Source organism: Procambarus clarkii, chromosome 89 (genome assembly GCF_040958095.1).
Source record: "Procambarus clarkii isolate CNS0578487 chromosome 89, FALCON_Pclarkii_2.0, whole genome shotgun sequence".
Classification (NCBI taxonomy): Eukaryota; Metazoa; Arthropoda; class Malacostraca; order Decapoda; family Cambaridae; genus Procambarus; species Procambarus clarkii.
In genome coordinates, this window is record NC_091238.1 from 16953492 (window position 1) to 16979280 (window position 25789).

At 39.7% G+C, this 25789-nt stretch overlaps 2 protein-coding genes and 1 long non-coding RNA gene across 15 annotated transcripts in view; 2 read left to right on the forward strand and 1 right to left on the reverse strand.

The window, feature by feature from the left end:
* LOC138349464 (cytosolic purine 5'-nucleotidase-like) overlaps positions 1-8471 on the reverse strand; it is a 53183-nt gene extending 44712 nt beyond the window's left edge. Inside the window, exons 1-2 of one of the 6 annotated variants that reach the window (XM_069318083.1) lie at positions 8197-8471; positions 5418-5549 (exon numbers count right to left, since the gene is read on the reverse strand). In XM_069318083.1, coding sequence (XP_069174184.1) covers positions 5418-5542 — 125 coding nt within the window. In that variant the 5' untranslated portion in view covers positions 5543-5549; positions 8197-8471. Of the gene's footprint in view, positions 1-421; positions 509-5417; positions 5550-7639 lie in introns of those variants that run through there. The other 5 variants (XM_069318082.1, XM_069318092.1, XM_069318088.1 and 2 more) reach the window with 5 other exon arrangements.
* Positions 1-25789, forward strand: part of LOC138359172 (uncharacterized) — a 209684-nt gene that overhangs the window by 124582 nt on the left and 59313 nt on the right. The window lies entirely within an intron of this gene.
* Positions 10778-25747, forward strand: LOC123773329 (major facilitator superfamily domain-containing protein 9). 8 transcript variants are annotated; one of them, XM_045766954.2, is made up of 9 exons: positions 10778-11048; positions 13169-13228; positions 14507-14638; positions 17545-17674; positions 19895-20029; positions 20636-20710; positions 21642-21892; positions 22401-22634; positions 23169-25747. In XM_045766954.2, exons 2-9 carry the CDS (start codon positions 13181-13183, stop codon positions 23352-23354), a joined length of 1191 nt encoding a protein of 396 aa, XP_045622910.1. In that variant the 5' UTR covers positions 10778-11048; positions 13169-13180; the 3' UTR covers positions 23355-25747. The 8 variants fall into 8 exon arrangements, with proteins under 8 accessions (XP_045622910.1, XP_045622909.1, XP_069174196.1 ...); XM_045766953.2 differs by having other exon boundaries at positions 10778-10978; XM_069318097.1 differs by lacking the exons at positions 10778-11048; positions 13169-13228 and adding exons at positions 14902-15109; positions 15262-15353 and having other exon boundaries at positions 14504-14638.

Below are 25789 nucleotides of genomic sequence, written 5' to 3' on the forward strand. Positions count from 1 at the left end.
CACCAGCCAGGAGGCCTGGTTAGAGACCGGGCCGCGGACACGGTGATCCTTGGAACCATCGAAAGATAAACTCTGTTTTCCCTTTGCCAGTCCCCGTTACCATGGTTACCCCATTCATCAGATTGCCCATATCCATGCCATAGACTACAGGTGTCGGTGTACACAGGCCACAGGTGTCGGTGTACACTACAAGTGTCGGTGTACACAGGCCACAGGTGTCGGTGTACAGACTAACAGGTGTTAGGACTTGTGAAACGCGCGAGACACATCTCTCGGGAACGTGGACAGGAAATAGGTTGGGTGTATATCTGTGAGGCAACTCGCACCATACACCTCTCTGCTAGGATCTATATCAGTACACCACATTGCGTCAACACTCGGGATGAAGGTCACTGCACAGACACCACGCCCACTTTACTACCAACTTGTGGGTTCCACGAACGCAACTCTATGTCAGCGAGAAGCTGTGATTCACACTCGCGCTATGAGGCGAGTGGTAACCAACACGCTTATATAGACCCCCCCCTCCCACCAGTTGCCACATCTCCGCCAACTGATCAATTAACGTGACGAGGAGAGATTAATGTGGCGAGGAAAGTAGTGTTCATCTGACCCTGACTACGGGAAGGTGAGCTCTACCGCCTTCTGCATCGCCTCCTAACTCTCTTGCATCTGTTGGCGATATAATTTACTCTCATGGTATTCCAATTCTTTGTCCCTATGGCCTTAGAGTTACGGGTGGAGGTGGCTTCCACGACTTCCACCATTGCATTCCACTTACTGACTACCATTACACACTACGAGTATTTCCTTACATTTCTTAGACTCGGTTGTGTTTCCAGCTTCCACTTGCTTTTCTCAGTTTAAAGAATATGTCCTTGACCCACCTTGTTTATTCCTCTCAGTATCTTAAGATCATACTCCCTCTGTTTCTTCTCTCCTCTTGGGTTGGAAGAGTTAGTTAATCTACCCTCTAAGCTTAACCCTCTTAGGTTTGGCACTAATCTTATCGCAAATAAGTAATTACCAAAAGAAGCCACCAAGCCGGTAATCTTGCTGCAAATCTATGAAATCTATGAATGAAATCTATTCTATCAAATAGAAATCTATAAATAAAATCTATTCTATCAAATAGAAATCTATGAATGAAATCTATTCTATCTAGCAAATCTATGAAAATCTACATTTTCAATATTTTTTTTTTTGCTTGCCAAGGTGCGGATTTTAGGCCGATTATATATATATATATATATATATATATATATATATATATATATATATATATATATTCTAGCAATAGTTTAACATAGGTTGTGTCGTGGTGGTGTAGGGGTGTGCCCCCCCCCCCCCCCAACACCTTATTAAACCTCCACCCCCACATCTCACTCAACCTCCACCCCCCCCCCCCCACCTCAGTCAACCTCCACCCCCACACCCCACCTGACTCAACCTCGCTCTCCTTTGTCGAGTGCGCACCTCAATGAAGCAGCCCGTCCTCCTAAGGTCAAGAAAACGGTCAATGTAAGGTGCCCTTATCCTAACCTGCCAGAGAACCCAAAACAGAAAACGGGACAGTACGTCACTTTCGCCAGTCGCTTCCATTTTCTAGTACGACAATTTTTGGGCTTATGTAACGCATACGAGCGAAAAGCGACGTGCCTTGTAAGAGGGCAGGTTGCAATGTGACGCATTAGCCAGGAGCGCGCGCGCGCACCACACTGACGCATTAACCAGGCGCGCGTGCGCACCACACTGATGCATTAGCCACGTGCGCACCTCTGACGCATAAGCCAGGTGTGCGCGTGCGCACCACACTTTCGCATAAGCCAGGTGCGCGTACGCACCACACTGAGACACATTAACCAGGCGCGTGTGCGCATCACACTGACGCATAAGCCAGGTGCGCGCGCGCACAACACTATGACACATTAACCCGGTACGCGTGCTCCCAAAACTGACGCACTGGTCAGGCATGACGCGCGCGCCTCAATGTGACACACTAGCTAGGTGCGAGTGCGCCTAGGCATTATACATACTAGCCAGGCGAGCGCGCGCCTCAGCGTGACACACTAGGCAGGCCAGCGTGTGGCAGGGTGGACGGAGTGACGCACGTCCTACGCCCAGTCAAAAAAACAAAAACAAAAAATAATAGCAGAACTGGTTTGTGAAGCCACAACCACGTAACCACATTCACATGTGGTCACTCAACAGCATTCCCCCAACACCTGACCTCCCACTCTCGACTACACCTGTACGCTCCCTCACTTTCTATCACACGGGTCCACTCCCTCTCCACCACACACCTGTCATATCACTCCCTCAACTCTTTACACCATACCTGGTCTCCCCACCTCACACTCTACCCCACTCCTGTCCTACCCCTCCCTCACTCGCTCCTTCCTTCCCCCTTCATAATTTGAAGGAATCCTGAAATTGGATCTAAGTATAACACATCAAAGTGGCTGTAGGGGGAAAGAAAGAAAGAGAGAGCGAGAGAGAGAGGGAGAGCGAGAGAGAGAAACTATATATATTTGTACTGTACAAATGTGTACAGTACACCAACTGGAGAATCACTTCACATCAGGACATGTTTGGAGAAATGCTATTAACCATTAAAAGTTTAAGATGTCGATCGGGGTCATCACCTCCCCCCTCTCAAGATTCAGGATTATTACATTTCTTGAATTTGCCAACAACAAAATAGAATTAGAACTTCTATAACAATCCAGTCCTTTCAGGAGACAGGAATCCTGTTATGCTTATCAAGGTCTCAATATTCAACTACTGTTTTTTGGGGCCAGCCCATAAAAAGGTGTCCAACTCCTGGGGTACCCACTAACTGCTAGGTGAACACAGGCATCAGGTGAAATGAAACGTGCCCAGACGTTTCTGTTCTGCAGTGGGAATAGAACCCAGAGCCTTTCAGTTGTGAATTCATTGCAATGACCACTGTTCAACAGAATGCCTAACAAGAGTGTTTATATACGGTACTAGATAAGGTACCCAGCCCTATTTTTTTGATGATGGAAAAATTGTGAGGAGGATTAAGACAGAAGAAAATAGTATGAGGCTATAAGATGACCTAGACAAAATGAGAGAATGGTCCAACAAATGGCTACTAAAGTTCAACCCAAGTAAATGTAAGGTGATGAAACTAGGCAGAGGAAATAGGAGGCCAGACACTTGATACCGAATGGGAGATGAAGTCCTTCATGAAACGGACAGAGAGAAAGATCTAGGAGTTGATATCACGCCAAACCTGTCTCCTGAAGCCCATATCAAAAGAATAACATCAGGGGCGTGTGTAAGGCTGGCTAACATTAGAACTGCCTTCAGAAACCTGTGTAAGGAATCCTTCAGAACCTTGTATACCACATATGTAAGGCCAATCCTGCAGCATACAGCCACAGCATGAACCCTGTACCTTGTCAAGCACAAGATGAAGCTGGAAAAAGTTCAGAGGTATACCACTAGATTAGTCCCAGATCTAAGAGGCATGAGTTATGAGGAAAGGCTGTGTGAACCACACTGCACCTCACATCGCTGGAAGACAAAAGAGCTCGGGGAGACATGATCACCACATACAAAATTCTCAGGGGAACTGACAGTGACAGTGCAGACAATGATGGATTATTTAACACAGGTGGTACATGCACAAGAGGACACAGGTAGAAGCCGAGTACCCAAATGAGCCACAGAGACGTTAGAAAAACTTTTTCAGTGTCAGAGTAGTAAGTAAATGGAATGCATTAGGTGATGTGGTGGAGGCTGATTCCATACTCAGTTTCAAATGAAGATATGATGGAGCTCGAGAAGCTCGGGAATCTGTACACCAGTAGAGTGACTGGTGAGAGGCAGAACCAAAAAGCCAAAGCCCAACCTCTGCAAGCACAATTAGGTGAGTACACACACACACACACAACCCCCATGTTAAGTTTTGCAAACCTAACTGCAAGCATTTGGCATCCAGCCTCAGACAAGCAGACAGATGTTCTCTTTTATATACGTAGATGGAATGGTATATATAAAATACTGTACACATTTATGCAAATGATAAAACTGGTATTACAGTCATGAATTTAATGTGAAGACCCTTTCATGGATACATTAATTAATAGACATAAACGATAGCTTCCAAAACTGTCCCCTCCACCATAGGAACACACCTCACAATACTATCTCGACCCCTCTCCCTTTCTGGAACACACACCCCACATAACTATCTTGACCACCCTCCACCCTACAGGAACACACACCTCACAATACTAACTCGAACCCCTCCCCCCTACAGGAATACACCCCTCACATCACTAACTTGACCTCGCTCCCCAACAGGTACATACTGTACACACCTCACATTACTAACTAGATCCCCAATCCCAACAGGTACCCGTACACGTACACACACACACGTGTGTGTGTGTGTGTGTTAGGGGCCTGGTATGACTCGTAATTCTATGACGCGGGTTCGATTCCCGCACCAGGCAGAAACAAATGGGCAAAGTTTCTTTCACCCTGAATGCCCTTGTTACCTAGCAGTAAATAGGTACCTGGGAGTTAGTCAGCTGTCATGGGCTGCTTCCTGGGGTGTGTGTGTGGTGTGGAAAAAAAGTTAGTAAAAAACAGTTGATTGACAGTTGAGAGGCGGGCCAAAAGAGCAAAGAGGACCCCCGCAAAACACAACTAGGTGAATACACGTACACACACCTCACATTATTAACTAGACCCCCACTTCCCAACAGGTACATACACGCCTCTCATTACTAACTAGACCCCCACTCCCCGACAGGTACACTCACCTAGCATGTGGTATCTAGTAATAGTTTTATGGAGATGCTAACTTGTGTGGAACATGGCAGTACTGTAATACTGAGAGGGAACAAACTTTTGAGACCTGGCAGTAGTACTAAGTATGTATTAAACTATAAAAGATCTAATAGTAATATAGGGCGATACTAACCTATTTTGAACTTGGAAGTACTGTAGTACTTGTAGTAGTAACTTGTGATGGACCTAGCATCTGTCCACGGGAGATACTGACATACATAGTACTGTACAGTATTTATATCCAACCTGTCCTCTTACAAAGAATGTCACATTTCGCTCATATGTGTTACATAAGGCCAAACATTGTCGTACTAGAAAATGGAAGCAGCTCCCAAGAGAGATTTACTGTTCTGTTTTCTGTTTTGGGTCCTCTGGTAGGTTAGGATAAGGGCACTTTTAATTTGACCATTTTCTTGACGTTGAGAAAACGTAGGAGGATGCTTGTATATCAGACCTAGTTGTAGCACCAGAGAGGTATTGTACTGTATTAACCAGCATAGCACTTAGCAGAACAGAAGCAATAGCAATAGACAGGTATTGTACTTACCTGAATTCAGTCTGACAATAACACCATGAAGTACAGTACTAACCTGTGTGGGACCTGGCGGTGGAACTTGCGGTGGGAGAACTCTGAAGAGGAGGAGGCCGAGATGCCACCACAGGAAGAAGGGGTGAGTGGCTCCAGTGGTGTTACAATGTCACACTCCTCACTCATCTTGGTCCTGAATAGTTCAAAATATCATAAAAATATGAACACAGTATATATACAGTATAAAAAATGCAAACAGTATACTGTATATACATATCAATGTTCTTTATTTTGCTCTAAAATCTAATTCTGTAATTGATTTGCCTTCCTTTATCCTTGCTGAACTGTTTTACAATTTCTCCCCATGAGAATTGCATCTTCCACTATCTTCTAATCGCCCTGGCTTGGAGCCTTCTCTTGATAATTACTTACTTCCCCTATCTTCACTTGGTGTAATCTAATCTAAGCACTTTATCAACTAAGAAAGATATATGTATAGCGTAAGTGTATTGTACCAAGTAATTATCAAAGGAAAGTACAAAGTTGATGTACTGTACTGTATTTTGTACCAAGCATTTTTGGGGGCAATATAGTTCAGAAAATCAGTCAAGGCAGTTATTAATTACCTGTATATTGTTTTGGCAGCTTTACCAACAGCCATATTTTTTAATGTATGCCATCTGCATGGGATAAACCATTAGTATAGCATTATAGCAAAAACATTTAGTTTTTTGCCAACCCTATGGTCTGGCATATTTTCCTCTAATCTACTTACCAGTGTTTCTGATGGAAAATCTTTCCAAACCAAATTCAATTCATAAGCATTATACACCTAGAAAATTACACATTTATTTAAAACAACACCTTCATTTCAATATTAAAGATTTAAACTGCCTTTCTATCAACACTTTGGCTTAAAACCAGGAGAACAGCTAGGATTGAAACAAGATGTCACTACAACTGGAGCAAAGTGGAAGCAGGCTCACAAAGCTCGAGGCCGAGAGCCCGAATCAAACCATGAACAACAGTGACTAAAGAAAACAAAATGTACTAAAAGACCTTTACTGCAGAACAGAACAGGGGCAACCAAGCAGCAACAGCCAGAGTGCCAATGAACAAGAGGGACTAGGCCATCAAGGGACAGAAGAACCACACATGGCCCCTAGAAACAACTTATTGAACCCTACAAGAATATTTGATGCCATTCTCCAAATATTGCACACACTGCAAATATTGAAGCAATATTGTTTGCTTTACAAAACTATAGTACTATATAATATATAAGACATTACTGGAGTTCACCTGGGGAGGATTTCAGTTCTTCTACTCCCAAAGCCCAGTCTGGGGCCAGGTTTGATGTGTGATAACTTGGTCCTCCAAGAGGCTGTTGCTTGGAGTGGACCACAATGAGGATACAGTATCCAATTCCATAACTCGAGCACAAATCAAAAGCATTTAAACCTTGAGAACTCTTACATAAGTACAGTATTCTAAATAAATTGGATAGGCTACAGGCCAATGTGGGGTACCACAGTGTTGCATATGTTCTGTACAGTATTTAGATACAGGAATGCAGGGTGCTGTGCTTATTGGATAAAGATATTTCAGGGACCTGCCCGAAACGCTACGCGTACTAGTGGCTGTACAAGAATGTAACAACTCTTGTATATACTAGTATGTCAAAAAAAAAAAAAAAAAAAAAAAAAAGATGCAAGGGGCCACTGTAAAATTGGATAAAGATGCAGGGGGCCACTGTAAAATTGGATAAAGATGCAGGGGGCCACTGTAAAATTGGATAAAGATGCAGGGGGCCACTGTAAAATTGGATAAAGATGCAGGGGGCCACTGTAAAATTGGATAAAGATGCAGGGGCCACTGTAAAATTGGATAAAGATGCACTGGACATTGTAAAATTGGATAAAGATGCAGGGGGCCACTGTAAAATTGGATAAAGATGCAGGGGCCACTGTAAAATTGGATAAAGATGCACTGGACATTGTAAAATTGGATAAAGACGCATGAGGGCACTGTAAAATTAGAGACAAGACTTTAGTGTGCTGCTATATTTGTACACAGGCCTACAGGATGAGTTGGGGTGACTGGTGGAGCCTGCTATACAGAAACCTGCTGACTAAACTAACCTATTCTCCTCCTCCTCCTTAGAGATTGCTGCTTTGGCCTAGGCCTATTCAAACTAGGACCTTCCTGTGTTAGTTCCATATAATTATGTGTCAAAATAGCCTTGACTTGTAACAAGAACACAAAACGCGATCATGTTCTTACGTTTTGCAAGATGTCGGCAAGAATGTTGGTCGGGTGGGTTGTTGAAGGTCTCCCAGACCAGTGGCAGACCCCAGACCCTGTGGATGATACGGTCCAGAGGCACAGACCCCAGAGGTTGACAACAGTCCACAGGCACAGACCCCAGTTCAGAGGTACAGACCCCCAGAGGGTGGCACAGTCCAGAGGTACAGACCCCAGAGGGTAACAACAGTCCAGAGGCACAGACCCCAGAGGGTGACACAGTCCAGACAGACCCCAGAGGGTGACACAGTCCAGACAGACCCCAGAGGGTGGCACAGACCCCAGAGGGTGACACAGTCCAGACAGACCCCAGAGGGTGGCACAGACCCCAGAGGGTGACACAGTTCGGAGCCACAGACCCCTAGAGGGTGACACAGATCCCTGATGGCGACCCCAGGGAAGGAAGCACAGAGGTATCGGCACAGAGCCTCTCTTCCCTTGAGCCACCACCTTCTGCAGGCTCTATGTCACACCACTATTGTACACTCCGGACCGGCATTTGTTACCAAAATCAATACCACGCTCAGGCTTCTTACGGATAAATTACACGAGAGTAAGTTGCTTCTTGGAGAGGGTTCGGCGCGTCACTCCCGTCTCCCGTGTTGTCTGCTGTACCCCTACTGCATCGTCTGCTGGGGTGCTGCTGCACCAAGTTGTGTCGTCTGCTGGGGTGCTGCACCTCGTTGTGTCGTCTGCTGGGGTGCTGCACCTATTGTGTCGTCTGCTGCACCATGTTGTGTCGTCTGTTGTACTCCACTGTATTGTCTGCTGGCTGGTCAAGCGTATTGTGTCACCTGCTGCATCCTACTGTGTTGTCTACTGCACCCTACTGTGTTGTCTACTGCACCCTACTGTGTTGTCTACTGCACCCTACTGTGTTGTCTCCTGGCTGCTGCACCATACCATGTTCTCTGCTGGCTGCTGCACCTAGTCTATAGTCTGATGATTGCTACACCCCCGCTGTATTTTTTTGTCTGCTGGCTGATACACCCTATTGTGTTGTCTGCTTGCTACTGTTGTTGTTTATAAATACCTCATGTTTGATTATCAAATTACACCTTTGCATTTCATTCCCCACAGCTTCACCCCGTGGTCCCTTCCCTTGCTTAGCCCTTCTTCCCCTTTCATAAAATATAATATTGGGGCGTAATGAAACTACTGTGTGATATTAAGGAATTTTGTTCTGACGACGAGAAATTCTTAGGGTATTTCAACCAATATTTCACATTCGATCAGAATTGAATCCGTGAGAATTGGACGGAGAGTGTCATTAATTACTAATATTTATTTAATCGCTTAACCTAGGTCAAGCCCGAAAGGCTATGCGTATTAGTGGATTTAGGTATTGTATGTACTATCTCTATCTTTAAATCCAACATTATGTATGTAACTCAATGTATGTACCTTTACCTGAATAAAAAATCTAAACCTATGTCCGTACCGTACCCCAGACCATTTCCCCTGCAAATTTGGGTAAGGCTAGCCCCAAGCGTCTGGCCTCCAACTTTACACAGATAGACAGACATTCTCTCATGGTATAGATATGTAAAAAAGTATCTCCTGTTTTCTGTTCCACATTGTGGCTTGTTGAACTTGGAGTTTTTGCCCCTCGAGCAGGTCCTTAATCTAACAGATAATTTTAAGTAGGTAATTTGTAGAAAAAATTGAAGAATGTTAACAAGTACATTGTAAGAAAATTTGAAGAAAATTAATAGGTACATTATAGTAAAATTTGAGAACTATCAACAGGTACATTGTACCATAATTTAAGGATTAATTCTAGGTACATTGTAGTAAAATTCGCGTTCAACACAACAATCATGATATAAGATGATAGCAGTGATTACAATAGTGAAGTTGTGTGTCTTAGGCACATATATTGGGGGAATGTTAGCACATGTCAGTTGCTTAATTTAGAAACTGTACTTGTGGTCGGTCTCGAGCCCATTGTTGATGTGAGGATGTTGTGACGGTAACGCGTTGGTGTTCGGCTGTTTCAAAAGCTAGGGGCATGGCCTCGTCACAAAGAAAAAAAAAAAGAGAAAAGCTGGAACTTTCGTCTGTGGTAAGGTAATGGGAAGGCACACAAAACACAAGTAAATTTAACAATGAAATTTTAATTACGTTAGAAAAGCAAGACATGAATAAAATTGAGTAAAAAATGTAACAGACAAATCAACAAACAAAATAATAAGAATAATCACTGGCAAATAAAAAGTTATGTTAAGACAAGTGAATAATAGCAAAGTAAATATTAGTGCAGGAATATTGGCTTCAAGCTGCCACCTCCCTTAGTACACATAAGCCAAGGCTTAGTCTACCAATGAGACGTGTCAACTGTGTGGAGCACTGAGATATTCTGCCTTCTCCAGGTCGCTGTAGCCCAGACATCAACTCGTGGCGGAGGGTGGTGGGGCAGGTGCGACTGGGCACCAGCCAATCAGCGACCGGCAGGCGATGGACAAGCAGTTTGCCGGTTAACGGTGGCGGGGGCGAGCAGGTGCGCCGGTGCTGGATACGTTTTGCTCTCTGGGCAAAACGTTTTGGAGATACTTGTTGGATATATCTTCTATATTATTTGTTAATGGAACGTACTTTGGAGGGAAGAGCAGGCTCAATCTCTCTTGAAAGAGATTATCGTCACAATGTGCATTGAATTTTGTAACTAGCTCATCAAGATTGTAATTTTCTTAGCTAAATGAATTGTGAACCCATTATGTGCCTCTGTAACCCTTTCCACTACCGCCCACAAGATGGGTATGGGGTGCATAATAAATGAACTAAACTAAAACACTGTTTCTGCTATGCATATATGAAAGGTTTAATTTTATATAAAATACCAAATTGGGATGCATTTGACATTGAAATTGAAATAAGTTTATTGAGGTAAAATACACACAAAGGGATGTGGTAGCTCAAGCTATTCTCACCCCGTTCAATACATCGTGTTAATACATACATAGACACACATCACAAACAATAAACATATTACCGAACATTCTGAGAGATAAACATATACATTTCCTTCTTTACACAAGTAGCATTTGACATCTATTCATTCAATTTAAACCACACAAACAGCCAACCATAGAAAACGTAAACCTTGTAACAAGGAAACAGTAGAGGTCAGCTGACGCCATCAACACAACATCCGTCGCTCGCCGACAATCTTGACGCCGAACGAACGTCTTGACACCCGGGAACTGCCGGAACACTTAACGCGATTTTGCCCATTAGGTCTCGATACAGTCGTTAGGCATACCTCTTCGACGAGCTGCAGTTACGACGCCTGACAACCTTATCGTCTGAGGCCACAGGGTAGTTGATAAGAATCCCCCTCCCCCCCTCATCTCACCTCACTGTTTTCCGGTTGGCTCTTGGGGAGACGGTGACTAACATAAGTTTTGTCATTATGCCCAATTGTGTTTCCAGTTTCAAAAGGATGTTTGTGATTATTAGTAGTTCTTTGCTGACACGGTGTACATAACGCCTTGTGCTGTAGCCATGTCTGTAACCCAATAACATCATCCAGCCCTCGCCACCAAGCATCAAGAACAACTAGCCCTCACCACCAAAACCATCAACACCTTATCCAGCCCTCACCACTAAAAGCATCAACACATTATCTAGCCCTCACCACCAAAACCATCAACACATTACCCAGTTCTCACCACCTAAAGCATCAACTTCCGATCCCTTGATCGTCATCATCCCTCAATCAACAACAGCATTAATACAGAATCCAGCCCTTGCCACCAAAGTCATCAAGACACGTTACGTATATCATAAATAATAACATCCCCAGGCAATGCCAAAGTGTTAAGAACCAAGTTTGATTTAAGTACAGTTTTTCAAGAGCTTCACTCCACAGTTCTTGTAGTTTTAGAAGTCATCTCATATAATCTTTTCAGGTAAAAACATTTTTTACAGTCTTAAAAATTTACTAACAGCAAGTTATCATGTGGGCAACACCACTTCGGTTGCAGCAACTGTGGTTATGACAGGTTATGTTCTTGACCCATTGCTATATTCTTAATAGGTTATGTGCCTGACTCATTTCTGTGACACTTGCTGTGTTCTTAATTGATGGGTTGTTCAATTCTTGACACATTGTTAAACGGGACATAGATGAGAGAACAGGAGTTCACCCCATGTATGTAAATCCTGTAAGATCCTTTTAATTAATAGTATTAATATGTGTATTGTCTAGCTTGTCCTAATCCTTATCTAAATTGCCCATCAGACCGTGGAGGAAACCCTAATATGAAATGTTTATAAACATGCTGATAGTAGTGTTGGGCATGAAAATATCCTTTGAGGACAGAGATTGTGAATATGGTCCTGTCTGCAACCTTTATGGATGAGAGAAAGGGAGATAGGAGAAAGATTAGAGAAGGAGTTGGTCCTCCAGTGGTGATCAGTGCATGGTGAACTTCCAAAGGAATAGTGTGGGGTGGTGATAGTAGTCCTTAGAAGTAAGTGGGAACTGGCAATGGAGTTCCTGAGATTGATATATATGAGCCTTGGTTCTGTTTCTGTAGCTTCAATTAATTGTCAAAAATAGGATTGTCAGTGCGAAGGATGTTCTTAACCTATTTTAAATAAATAATTTATGAATAACTTAGGAAACTACTGTTCTCTTATTTCTGCAGAATTCCCTAATGTCATATTTTGTGTTGTTAAACTCCCTTGACTGTGCTACCTAGAAAAATTTTACTTACCCTCCCCACTACTTTTTAATTGTCAGCAAAATACTGATACATTATCAGAAGGTCCACAACCAGTGACTGATTACAATTGATAAGATAAGAATTACTGCTTCAGGAAATGCAACTGAAAGAGAATTATGGGTGGCTGTATATTAAGTATTATTGAAGGTCAACAAGGTGTGGAAGTGACCCAGTAACAAGTATTATTTTATTAGACCAGTAACAAGTATTATTTATTAGACCCGGTATTATTTTTTGATTGCTTATGCCTCCAAAGGATAGAAAATGGCTATTATTCCCCTCAAACTTTGCTTTGACCTGTGCTTAAGACACTTTAGCGTAGACATCTTGAGTGTACTTGAAGGCTGCAGACTTGTGAAAAAAAGTGTCACACTGGCACAGCTCTAGATAAGGAGTCACCAATCTTCAAGTACTTTTAAGGCTTCTTCCCTACGCTATGTAAGACAAAGGTCAAAGTAAAGTTTGAGGGGAATAATAGCCATTTTCTATCCTTTGAAGGCATAACCAATAAAAAAATAATACTATCTAGGAACAAAATTTTTTACGTTGTGATAATATTTACAGTAATTCTTTATGCATAATTGTAATTAATTACCTGTAATATTCTTCACTTAGTTCTGTTTATAGAGTACTGTAATGAAAATATAGTATAATTATTTGTAATCTACAGTATAGTACCTAAGTTTGCCTTTTAACTCTAATCTTATGCTGTGGATAGTATATGGTTAATTTAAAAATGTAATCATAACTAGCAAATTAATGTTAATTTTTTTTACAGTGATAAGCAATAATGACTGTAACCAGAATTCATCGCCTTGTCTATATAATGGGTTTCTTGGTGAGTAATAATTCCCTCGTAATTATTGTACATTAATTGTTCAGGCTGAACTTGCACAAGTTAGTTTATATTGATTATCATTACTAAATTTCTTGAACATCTCTCATATGATGTCCAAACCACACATCATAAAATGGAGAAACGAAGACATTTCGGTCCATCCTGGATCATTATCAAGTCCATTATCCATTATCATTTTATGATATGTGGTTTGGTCATCATATCTTCTGTCATATTATTGTGACTCATTATCTGCAAATCTCACATATGTTAGCTTACTTCTCATTTAGAATTAAGTTTACCCCAATATACATAACAAAAATTGTTGCTGAATTAGTCAAAGTTTTGCCCAAAACACTTTGCATATACAGTCAGTGGCTTTATTTAATGTCTACTGTATTTATTCTTCCAATTTTAAGATTTTGATGTTCAGATTTGTTCTCTGTGCCTTGGTATTATATTTTTGTTATTTATTGTTTTGTAAACTCTTGAGTGCCAAACAATTCTTGTCTACTGTTCATTTTTTCTCTGTTAGTGTCTTCATGGCTAGCTTGTTTAATTTTATGGTAGAATTGTAATTTGGGATGCTTAGTGTATTAGTTCCGAGTTTTTTCTTTCATCTCCATTACTTTTTAGTAGAATGACTAATATATTATTGTCACCTTGGGCCAGATGGCTGTCAGTAATTTGACTGTGCACAAATATTTTTTATTGCACATATGATTGAATTGCATGTCAGATAAAATATCCTTGCAAAATGATAAATATTTTGTTGTGGTAATTATTTATCATTTTTTTATTTTTGTATCTGCCACATTACCTGTATGTCATCTGTGATAGATATTTGACACACAGTAACAGATAGTTGATATACTGTACTGATAACAGATTGGTCATAGATTTAACACTATCAGTTAAGCCAGTCATTTTTTTGCTATTTCTCTTGCCTCAGAATGCTTGCAACGTGCTGCTAAACTTATATGAATGTTAAGAGTAAGTTAATTTCATTCATTTATGTGTGAGATACTGAACTGTGTACAGTGCTTCACAAGCACAAAGATATCACTAATGCATCTAATTTCTTATAAGGAAACAAGAAATATATACAGGCATATACAGTTTCGCCTCCAAAAATACATCTCTTGTATTGATTACGGTAAACTTGAACAGTAAGCTGACATCTTAAGTTTAATGTATTGTTAGTATGATGTGTATTACTGTACTTGATAAAGTCAGCTGTAATTAAGAAAAAGCTTTACAATTGAGGTCATATTTCAGGATCTTCTTGGAGTGAGCCTAATCCTGCCCCTGATCTTACCAATGGTAAAGAGTTTAGGTGCTTCTCACTTTGTTGCTGGCGGTGTTACTTCAATTTATGGTGCGATCCAGTTATTTTCCAGCCCTGCCATGGTATGTTCATAACATGTTCTTCTCTCTTCATACTTTCATCTGCTGTCTCAAGTTTGCATTATTTTTCATCTTTATTTGCTCAATTTATCATTTTTCCTTTCATAATGAATTGTTCAAATTATACTGGTGTTGTATTTGTTACTGCAGGTTATAATTTTTATGATAAAATAAAATCACAGATTATACAAACCCAACTAACTCACACCCAACAACCACACATACACACACGCATACATCCCTCCCACATCTTTTCTCCCTGCTAGCCCAACTCACACACTTCCTTCACAAATACTGCCAGACCAAAAGCGGATGTTTTCAAGAGGCAATTGGCCAAATTCCTGTGGGAAGTGCCGAATCAGCTGGGTTGTAGTAGATATGTGAGCCTGCAGGCTAATGGAGCAAGTTGTCACCAAACAATCCTGGGTCTAGGCTGGGCTTGGAGAATAAAAGTGCTGTTAAAACCAACATCAGGTAACAGCTACTATAATTACCCATATTCATTTTCTATTTTCCTCTATATGTCTATATTGTTAAATATATGTGCTGAAGAAAGGGTTGACAATTCTGTTTTTAATAATGTTCATAATATTGTTTGTATTGCAATATATGACTTCTTTTGACAGGTGATACCTCCCTCGAAGTGGCGTAACCAGAATTACTCTTGAACATGCATTCAGATTTATATTTCTTTGATATTTAACTAGTGTAATGTACAGTAAGTGTGTTTGAGAACTATTTAAACATAAAATGCAAGTTAGCACCTCTTCAGCATTGCTTCTGTATTATTTGTGCAGTTGTTAGGGACTTAAACTATACAGTAAATGAAACTTAAGAATTTTCTAACCTCTGTTAAATAAAAAGAAAATGTCGATAAAAATGTGGTATAAAAAAATTGAGGCATTTTGAAAATCCTGGTGTCAACCCCTTGATCGACCAGGAACAAAATACATCAAGTTAAATTTCAAGTCTTTTTAGCATGGTACAAGTTTTTAGTCATTATCTGCTTGGCAGATATGCATCAGGCTTTTTGAATAATGTTTTAAACATTCTCTGATGATCAGTTAAGTGCTATGTTACATTGTACATCTCAAAGATAAGTTGATGCTGTACAGTAAAGGTAAATTTTTTGGTATAGAAATAAGTGTTCACTAACCATCTATCACTGTGTAAAAAAAAATTCCTTTATCTAGTTTACACTACATTTTAATAGTTTGCATTGTGATCTCTTATTCTTGTTCTAATGGTTGCAAAAATCTTTCATGTCAATTTTCTTATTCTGTTTAAGGATAATTACCATTAATTTTTTTTTTTACATATTAGATGGTTCAGGAGCAGAAGTCTTCGAACCATTTTGCTCCAAGATATCTCTTAGTCTTACCTGGCTTGCTTTCCCCAGAACGTGATCCACTTTATTGCTTTACATCCAGTACCCAATTTCTGCTAGGTGCACAGAGGCAAGAAGTGGAGAAGTGGTGCCCAGTCATGTCGTCATGCCCAAGGTTTGAAGCCTGGTCTTCTTAGTTATAAGGCAATGAGCGAGAGCACTGACCTATGCATTACAGGATGCGTCCACAGTAGTGTAACCAAGCTTGAGCAAACTAATTAGGACTGGACCTGTTCGAGCTGTTTGAGAATTAGTGATCTCTGAGTGTTTTACCATTTTTTACTTCAGTATTTATTTTCAAATTGTTTAATTTTTACATAAAATTCATACACAAATATCTGATTAACACACAACATTCTCAGTGAAATGTGTAATGCCTACCTTACAGTTGAGCACACCTTAAAGCCTGCAGGAAGTACAACATGCAGAGAAAAATGTTGTTTGTGCATGTCAGTCAAATACTGTATCTGTATCAAACATTTTACAAGAATTCGGAGACTTTTAACACCACAAAATGAGTACCTAACCAACATTAAGATAATTGTCACAGTACACTATAGCAGTACAAAATGTACATGTAAAAAGTACTGTATGGGCAGTAGTTAGTCTTGGTAATATATTAAAGATTACAGTACTTCCACCTGACCTCCTGACTCTTGGATCTGTCTTGGTCTTTCTGCGTGAGATACTTATATTTTGCATGTAAAGTCTTATAATCTTAATGAGTATTTATAATATCTGCTTTGTGCATAATATTCGTCTTTATTGTTATTAGTAACTGTGTCTGCACTGAAGTTTGCATACAATGTTATGTTTTTCATATAACTTGCATGTTGGCTATTCACTTGTACATTAAAGTTAAAGGTACAGTAATATCCGATAGTCACTTTAAAGTTTGTTATATGTACTGTATATGTTAAATTTCTGATTTAAGATAGTGAAAGTATTTCTATTATAAATATAGTAAATTATAGGATAAAAACCCACACTTATGTATTTGTGAATGTTATTTAAAGATGTACACAAAGTCTTTTGGCTCTCCTGAGTGCCTTGTCAAGGTCTAAGTAAAGTACATATGTCATTAGAACAAGACTTGCATCTCAACAACTAATAATTAGTATAAATTTTTACATTTAAAATTTTACATTTACAGTCTCCGTGGTGTAGTGGTAAGACACTCGCCTAGCATTCCGTGAGCGCTTTGTCATGGGTTCGTATCCTGGCTGGGGAGGATTTACTGGGCGCAAATCCTTAATTGTAACCTCTGTTTAACGCAACAGTAAAATGTGTACTTGGTTGTAACAACGATTCTTCGCGGCAGGGATCGTATTCCAGGGACCTGCCCGAAATGCTACGAGTACTAGTGGCTGTACAAGAATGTAACAACTCTTGTATGTATCTCACATAAAATTCACAAATACATAAGTGTGGTTTTTTTCCTATGCTATGTCTTTGAGAAGATATTACCATTACATAATGTAATAAATGTTGCTGAATCAGGTTATAATTGAACACTGAGCAGGGACGGTGGAGTGATATTGTGGGCCGGCGACCTGTAATGCTGGTGTGCCTGGTAGCCACAGCCATCAGTTACTTGGTGATGGGGGCTTCTCGTTCTCTCTTCATTATCATTTTGGGCAGAGCTATTGCAGGTTAGTACATGCATATGGAGTAGCTATTTATGATGATAGTTTTCATAGCTTTCTATCCAGAGATTTTCCCTCTCATTGAATGCTACAACATTGTTTTACTGTGGGGGAGCCTCATGGACTCCCTGGAGCTATTGGACTGATATTAGCTAATATTAGTACGGGGCTTCAGTCACATGGAGTTGTCATGCCTACTGGGGACCACTAGCCAGAACATGGTTCCCTCAGAGAGGCGAGGGGGGAGCAATGACCTATGAAACTCACATGTATGAAAGTATTCATGTCTGCCATCGACCGGGGTTGAGCACCCAGAAAGGTAGGTGCTTCAAAACAGACCCCTCCTGGGTAGAAATAATGCAATCTGAGACTGAACAAAGGCTAGAAACTCCTCCAAAGAAAAACAAGCAAAACGTCATCACACCATGCACCGCTTGGTGCACAGTGTAATGAAGTTTCTGGGTGCTCAATCCTGGTCGATGGCAGACATGAATACTTTCATGAGTGAGTTTCATAGGCCATTGCTCCCTGCACCTCTCTGAAAGGACCATGTTCTGGCTAGTGGTCCTCGGTAGGCATGACAACTCCATATGACTAAAGCACCATACTAATATTAGCTAATATCAGTCTAGTAGCTACAGGGAGCCGACGAGGCTCCCTGGTAGTTGATCTTTTCCTGTAATGAAATCAGTTCAAATATTTTCCTCATCCATTGTTGTTCAGGCGTTATGTCCTGTTCACTGTCATTATTGTTTGACCCTATGTAATATTGTGGCATGTGCATAACAAACAATTCTACTACACTAATGTAATTAATCTTTCCATTGCATCTAGCTTTCCAGTGTATTGTTTTCCATTTGAGCAGGTGTTCAATATACAGTACAGGTACTGTACTGTATACCTGTCTTTAACACAATCATACATAATATTCTTCTATTTCAGTGTTTTTCTATAAGAGACCTTGTCTTTCTGTCACTGATGGGTTTTATAGCTATTTTATTTCCATCAACAATATTAAAATAGAGCATTAGGAGTAAAGAAATACATTTTCTTTCTAGGTAGCCCCTCTTATTTCATTTTACCCTATACTGTAGTATTTTGCCAGAAAAAATGGCTATTGCAAATGTGTCAGACTCCCTGTTAATATTTTGTACTCAAATGGCAGATGGAATTCAATGTGGATAAATACCACATAATGGAATGTGGAATAAGGAAAAACAGGCCATACTCATCCTACAAATGATATGAAAAGATGCTTAAGAATAAGGTCAAAGAAACTGATCTAGGGGTGCCTCTAGATTGTACACTGTTCTGGAGCTAGAGGATCACATAGTAGACATACTGAGACATACATACATACCACGTGCAACGAGGAGCTTGTGCTACTCTTGCAGATTTCAAAATGGCTTCTGAATTGAGAGAAATAAAAAAGTTGTTCACAATGTTTATGAGAGTAAAATTAAAATATGCAGTAGTTGTATAGTGTCCATATTTGAAGAAGCATATTAAATTAGAAAAGGTGCAAAGACATGATGTGAGGAGTGGCTGGAGGTGTTAAATATACCAAAGCTAATAAAGAGAAAGAAAAAAGGCCATATGATTACCACATAGAAAAACATAGGCAGGAATTTTAGACATGAAATGAAAGAAGGTTGTGGATGCCAGAACCATTGGAAGGGTCATAAAATTAATTAGAAATTGTAGTGCAGTATTACGGAAAACCTATAACTTTGCATAAACACATGATGCAAGATTCATATGGGCTATTAACAAATTGAAACATATATTCCTATTTTGAGAAAGGTGAAAGTTTAAGTGCATAAGACAATAGTCTCAATTCCTGTGGTGCAGCAGCAGTAGCACCATACCTTGTGAGTAATACCATCCTGCGCTTGAACCCTGGGCTGGAAGGTATAGTTAATAACTGATCCTTAACTATTTATGCCTCTTAATCCAACAGTAATTGGGGACCGGATTATAAACTGATTGGCAGGTTATGTTCCAGGGCAAGCCGATAGAGTAAGGCTTAAGATGAGCAAGCAGTTCTGTTTCGTCTGGATTTTCTTTCCTTAAAACCTTATTGTAGTTCTGGTTTCTGGTAGGCCTGCATAAGCTTCAGAGATATGGTACAATCTGACAGTTTAATAGCTCTAAGAAGCTACTGAAGTGCCGACCAGAATGGGACATTTCACTACATTCAGTGCTTGATTTTTGTGTTATTTTCAGGAATATTCAAGCACAGTCAGACAATATGCCGTGCTCTGCTTGCAGACATAACTTCTCCAGAGGAAAGATCACAGGTTTTTGGAACGTTTAATGCTGCATCCAGCATAGGGTTCATCATAGGTCCCATGCTCGGAGGTAAGTCCCATCACAGACTTCTGTTCATGAAGCAGCAGTGTGCATGTCTCATACAGTTCAGTTATGATTGTTTTCATTATGATTTTGGGAATATCTGTACTTTATTTATTTATAAAAGTAAATTTTAGAGTAGTCTGTTTATCTATGAATCTAAATGTGACTGCTGCCTTAAGTTTTTAAATCTGATATAGATTTTAAAGTTCCTTTTAATCCCACTCTAGTTCATTAACATTCTCCCAATATTTTTTCTGTTTCTATAGTACAGTACTGTACATCACTTCCATTTCATGCTTGCCTTAGGTAACATTTGAGTGTAATGGCTAAAAAGTCACGCTTTGAGTGAATGTAGCATAAAGCGGCTATAGTCTCTGTGGTCTGTACTAAGCTTTTTCTTCAAAGCCTCCCTTACTCCAATATGATCTAGTGGACATGTTTGAAAAAATCCCCGTTCTGCCATTACAGATGGTTACTAGGCCCAGACAGTCATAATCCTTTTCAATGGGAACAGTATGGATCTTGTCTCAAGCATGCATGTCTTGCTCAGAAAGGATCTTTTCTTAATCACTCAAAGCCTGATATTTATTGTTATAATCTGTTTACTTTTAGGTCATATATCTGAGTTTGAGGATGGATTTTACATTGTGTGCAACCTGGGTGCTTCTTTCTTCCTAGTGAACTTTGGTGAGTAAGAAATCTGTAAATTCAGTATACATTTTAATAAATTTTTCCAGTCTTTAAACAGCTTCTATACACAACACAATGGAGTCTTTGTATTTGAAAGCCTAAATTAAGAATAAAGAACCCAGATAAGTCTCAAATATTCAACAGACAGATATTGGGACATTTGTTAATTGATTAGGTGGTTGCAGTCCCTGTGGTGAAGTGGTAACACACTCATCTGGCGCTTCTCGAGCACTTTGGCCTAGGTTTGTATCCTGGCTGGGGAGGATTTATTGTACTGGGCGCCAATCCTTAACTGTGTAGCCTCTGTTCACCCATCAGTGAATGGGTACCTGGTTGTTAAACAATTTGGCAGGTAATATTCCGGGGAAAATTAGGATTAAGGACTTGCCCGAAACGCTATGCGTGCTAGTGACTGTACAAGAATGTAAGAACTCTTGTATATATACTGTATATAAAACAAAATAATTAGAATTATGAACAAAAAATCCAAACTACTATAGGTTTTTTGATATCTGAGAGCATTTTCTAATGTTCAGGGTCACTCACATGCACACTATCATCACCACCCACACATGCCATCCTTGCTTATTTGAGAGTATCTGCTTATTCTGTTCAATTTGAACCGAGGAAGCCTTGTGAGAAGCACATATGAATAATGTTATAGGTTCCTTCTGCTCAATGTTTACAGACATAGTTACACCAGCTGAGAGACTCTCTTCTAATTTTGTATAACTGTGCCAGGAAACATCTTCAAAATATTTCTCCTCCCAGTTAATTAAAAATGCACAATAATAAGCTTTTTGATCTTGCACATAACATTATAAGCACATATTTATTCCATTATAGTTGCTGTATCTTTTAGTAGAATTTTTTTGTGTTAACTAATGCTCAATAATTGAGATAATTAGCCTGTAATATTTAATTTCAGTGCTGTGCTGGCTGTTCATTCCGGATGCGCGGGTTGTTCAGCTCCAATCACCAAGAAAATCTGAGAGTAAAGGTGGCAGTCAGTTATTAGCATTAATGAAAGATGTTGACTGGAAGATATTTGGAGATATCTTCCTAATCAGATTTTTCCTCAGTTTCTCTTCCCTTGTATATAGATCTAACTTTTCACTCTTGGTCGCTCAAAATTTTGGAGCAAGCCCGAGGGTTATTGGATATCTCATTTCATTTCAGGTAAGAAATAAAATAAACACTTTATATATATATATATATGTGTATGTGTATGCATATAATATGAAGTACTATTGGTTAAGCAATGTAGTTAAAATAATTTTGGCAGACTTATGTGTCCCATGTTATCTGTACTTTTCCCTTCACATGAAGTAAGCAAATACAATTAAAAAAAAAAAAGACTAGTGGCTAGGCAAGAGAGCAAAGTACACTGGTTGTCTGGGATTTTAATCACATGGGAAAAAGGCTATTAGCAAAGGTAACATTCAAGCCAGCAGACTAAAGCAGGTGAATACGTAGCTGGCGATCAACAACTGCATCCTCATCAGTTTAAGATATTACAGCAAAACTTTGTTTTGGTATGGAGCTAGTAGTAGACATCATGGGTGCAACAGGGGATTGGAAAGGCTTGTTCCTTATTGAAAAATATCAGTAAATGAATTTAAACAAATGTATAACTTAACAGCAAATACACACTTATTATTACTACAGTACACAATTATTTCAACAGGGAATCATCAGTGCCTTGGCAGGATTCTTTACTGGCCAAGTATCAAGGTTCTACAGGGACCCTCAGCAAGAGCTTTATCATGGTTCTATTCTGCTAACTCTGGCTTTAATTGGACTCACTGCTGCCCCTTCACTTACCTTACTTTTGTTTTGTTTAATACCATTGTGCATCAGCACAGCTATTATACGAGTGAGCGGTTCTGCAGTCACTATCAGTCGGTGCCAATCATCACAGGTGAGAATGTTCCCTTGTACAAAGAAATGTGTTTAAAATCAATTTCTTTTTTTTTTTTTTTAGCTTACTGACTGACAGGCACAAGTTTTTCCGTGTGCCTGTCTGAAATGATTCCATATGAAACCAGGAGGTATGGCTAAATGCATAATAGCCCTATTAAAAAGAAGGCATGCAATAGTCACTAAGATCCCAGGGCATTTAAACACCCTACTCCTAAATATAAATGTATAATTAACCAATCTCTTTCATTGTTTTAAAGAGGCAAGTTTAAAAACACCTTCAAATGTTCCAGATTAACCCCGTTGTGATTCCTATGTTAGGTTGTGTCCAATAGCCAGGGTGACCAGATTGTACGGCTGTGGGGTACCTTAATCCTTGGAACCAACTTAAGATAACCCTTGTACACCGCACTTGACAACAACTGTACAGAACTGGACTTTCATGCCTATACATTTTTTCTCCCCCTATTTTTATATGCACATTCTTAAACTGCATTTGCAGTTTTATAAATTTCATGCCCCCTCTCCATTGCAGATTGGATCAGTGACTGGGTTTGGGCAGAGCATAGCATCTGTGGCTCGTATGGTGACGCCACTCGTAGCCGGCATGACTCAGGAGATGAGTGTATATGGCCCAGGGATGATAGGAGCCCTGTCTGCTGGAGTGGGAGCTGCGCTTACTGGGAACCTGCATCACAACACAAGATTAAAATCAGAGTAATTAGGTTTTTCTTCATAATTAGTTTTAACGATAAATTATTAAAATATTTGTTTGTATTTCTTTAAGAAAACTTTTTATATGAAAAGTATTTGTCTAAGATACCAAAAATTGTCTTAAATATTAGTCATCAATGTGTATAGTAAACAAGATTATTACATTTTCCAAATGTAATGCAACAATACTCAAGTAATGGTAATTACGTACAGCACTTGCATATAACTATGAAACATGCCGAGTACCCTAATAGGTGCCAACAACTCTCCCCCCTAATGCCATATTCTTAGTACATTCCATTATTCCTGTATGTGACCTTTTAACCAATTTATTGGATGCCCGATGAAGCAGATGCGAGTTCATGTATTGACGGGAGTTTTAAATCTTATGCGGTAATTTAAAATATCCCCGATTGTATCAGTTTATGGATAAATGGTGGGAGCATCCCTGGTTGTGTCACTCAGTTGAAGGGTTAACCTTCAAATGCTTGTCACATCCAGGGATGTAGTAACCCTTTCAGAGAGTCACATTAGGGATGCTTCTGGCCACACTGTTCAAGTCATACAGGAATACTTTAGACCATGCTGTATAAGATTTATGTCCTGTAGGTACATGGGGCTCACATCAGCTTTCTTAGACCTTTAGGAAAGACACCAGTTTGACAAAATTGGGAAACCATTTCTGGGTGTGAAGCCAGTAATACTTGGAGCAACCAAGGGTTGTGCATGCAGGTGTACCCTATTTCTCTCTAAACCCCCCCCCCCCCCTCCACACACACATCCCCAGCATGCAGCCCATAGCAGTAAATAGGTACCTGGGCATTACAGCTGCTAGGTGAATAGGGGTATCAGGTGAAAATCTGCCCATTTGTTTCTGCCTTGGTCATGAATCAAACCCAGGCCCTTAGGACTATGACCCAAGTGTTGTCCACAATGCAATTTATGATCGTCACAGCATGACAAATACAACCATAGCACTGCCAATGTTTGATGCATTTATCAAAACAACCTCACGGTCCAATAGAAAATTAATGAGAAAAATTATCATATTTAGGATTTAGTTGTCAGAATGTGGTCAGATTCAGGATCAGAATGCAGATAACAAAATTGTGCCTCGAGTCAGCGATAGGTGTGTTATATTGGAGGCATCATGTCAAGTCAGGTGGCGTCACATCAGCCGATTAGCGTGTTGATGCCCTGCTGTATGGGGTCCGTCAGACTAGCTTAGTGGTTTGTTATAGTGCACAAAAATGGAGGTAGTTTTATATAAAGTGTATATGCAGTGTAATAACAAAACAAGAAAACTATGCTTTTGCCAAGTATAATCAATCTTGTCTAAGCTCATTTATCTGGACTATACGGCAAGGAGCCCTCGCTGGATAAGCAAAATTCTTACGGGGTAAGTCCTAAAATGACCACATAGTATTCCCAATTTTTTATACTACAGCCAACAATTAAAATTTCCCCCCCCACACCCTATAAATAAAGAATAAAATTTAAAAGAAACTTCAGCTTAAATTTTAGTCGCTTCTTATTTGATACTGTAAATCTTGAAAATTTATGTAACGTCTCCGATTATGACAAAGTTTGGCAGAAAATTATCTGATGTAATTTTGGCCAGATAACCCAAATACTGTATTTGGTTTAGGAGAATTTGGATAAGTGGGTGCATACAGTATTTTTCAATATAGCAAGGTTCTACACATTTTATATAAATTGATCAAATTACACACTATCATCATCAGGGTGCTGATAATAGCAACAGTGTGCAAAGAATTATATTATGCATATTACTGTTATAATGCATTTTGTCTCATTTGCCAGTACAGTATTGTGTAGGGGCATTATGCTATCCTTGGATTTCGTTACCACATCCACCAGAACGGTTTAGTGCATGAAAGTACACAGTGTAATACCAAAAACAATATTTTATTGTAAGCAAATATAGTGCACATCTTTGTGAAACTATTATATTTGAGGATTTTAATGTTCCACACTTGTTTTTATATCAATTTCTCAAAGGACAATTAATATTACAGTACTGTACTACAAAAAGCAATAGAAAAAAGTAACAAGATGTTAGAACAAGTAATGGCATGTAAAAATGTTGGGCTACACATATGTTAATAGTTAAGGGTTAGTACTACATAAAATTTGAAGTTCCCGCAAGTACATGGGTTAACACCTGCTTCCTTAGGCCTCTGTTAAACAGGTTCCATCTTGAGGGAAAGGATGGATCATGGCCACTCCTTCCTGGGTGTGAGGTTGCTTCAGTACCAAGAGCAAACAGGAGTTGTGCATACAGCAGCAGCTCATGCTCACATTTAATTATGAAATATAAACAATGTCAACAGTGCATAAACATGTTCATAGTTATATATAATTACAGTATATACAGTGTGATAGTGTTTTATTGTCTGAAAAATATAATATTGTATGCAT

What these genes read in the sequence shown, in the direction of transcription:
- LOC123773329 (XM_045766954.2), top strand. Translation starts at nt 13,181, where the DNA reads ATGACTGTAACCAGAATTCATCGCCTTGTCTATATAATGGGTTTCTTG. An exon ending in TTTGGGCAGAGCTATTGCAG is followed by an intron (nt 17,675 to 19,894) that starts GTTAGTACATGC and finishes TGTTATTTTCAG; the next exon opens with GAATATTCAAGCACAGTCAG. An exon ending in GATATCTCATTTCATTTCAG is followed by an intron (nt 21,893 to 22,400) that starts GTAAGAAATAAA and finishes TTATTTCAACAG; the next exon opens with GGAATCATCAGTGCCTTGGC.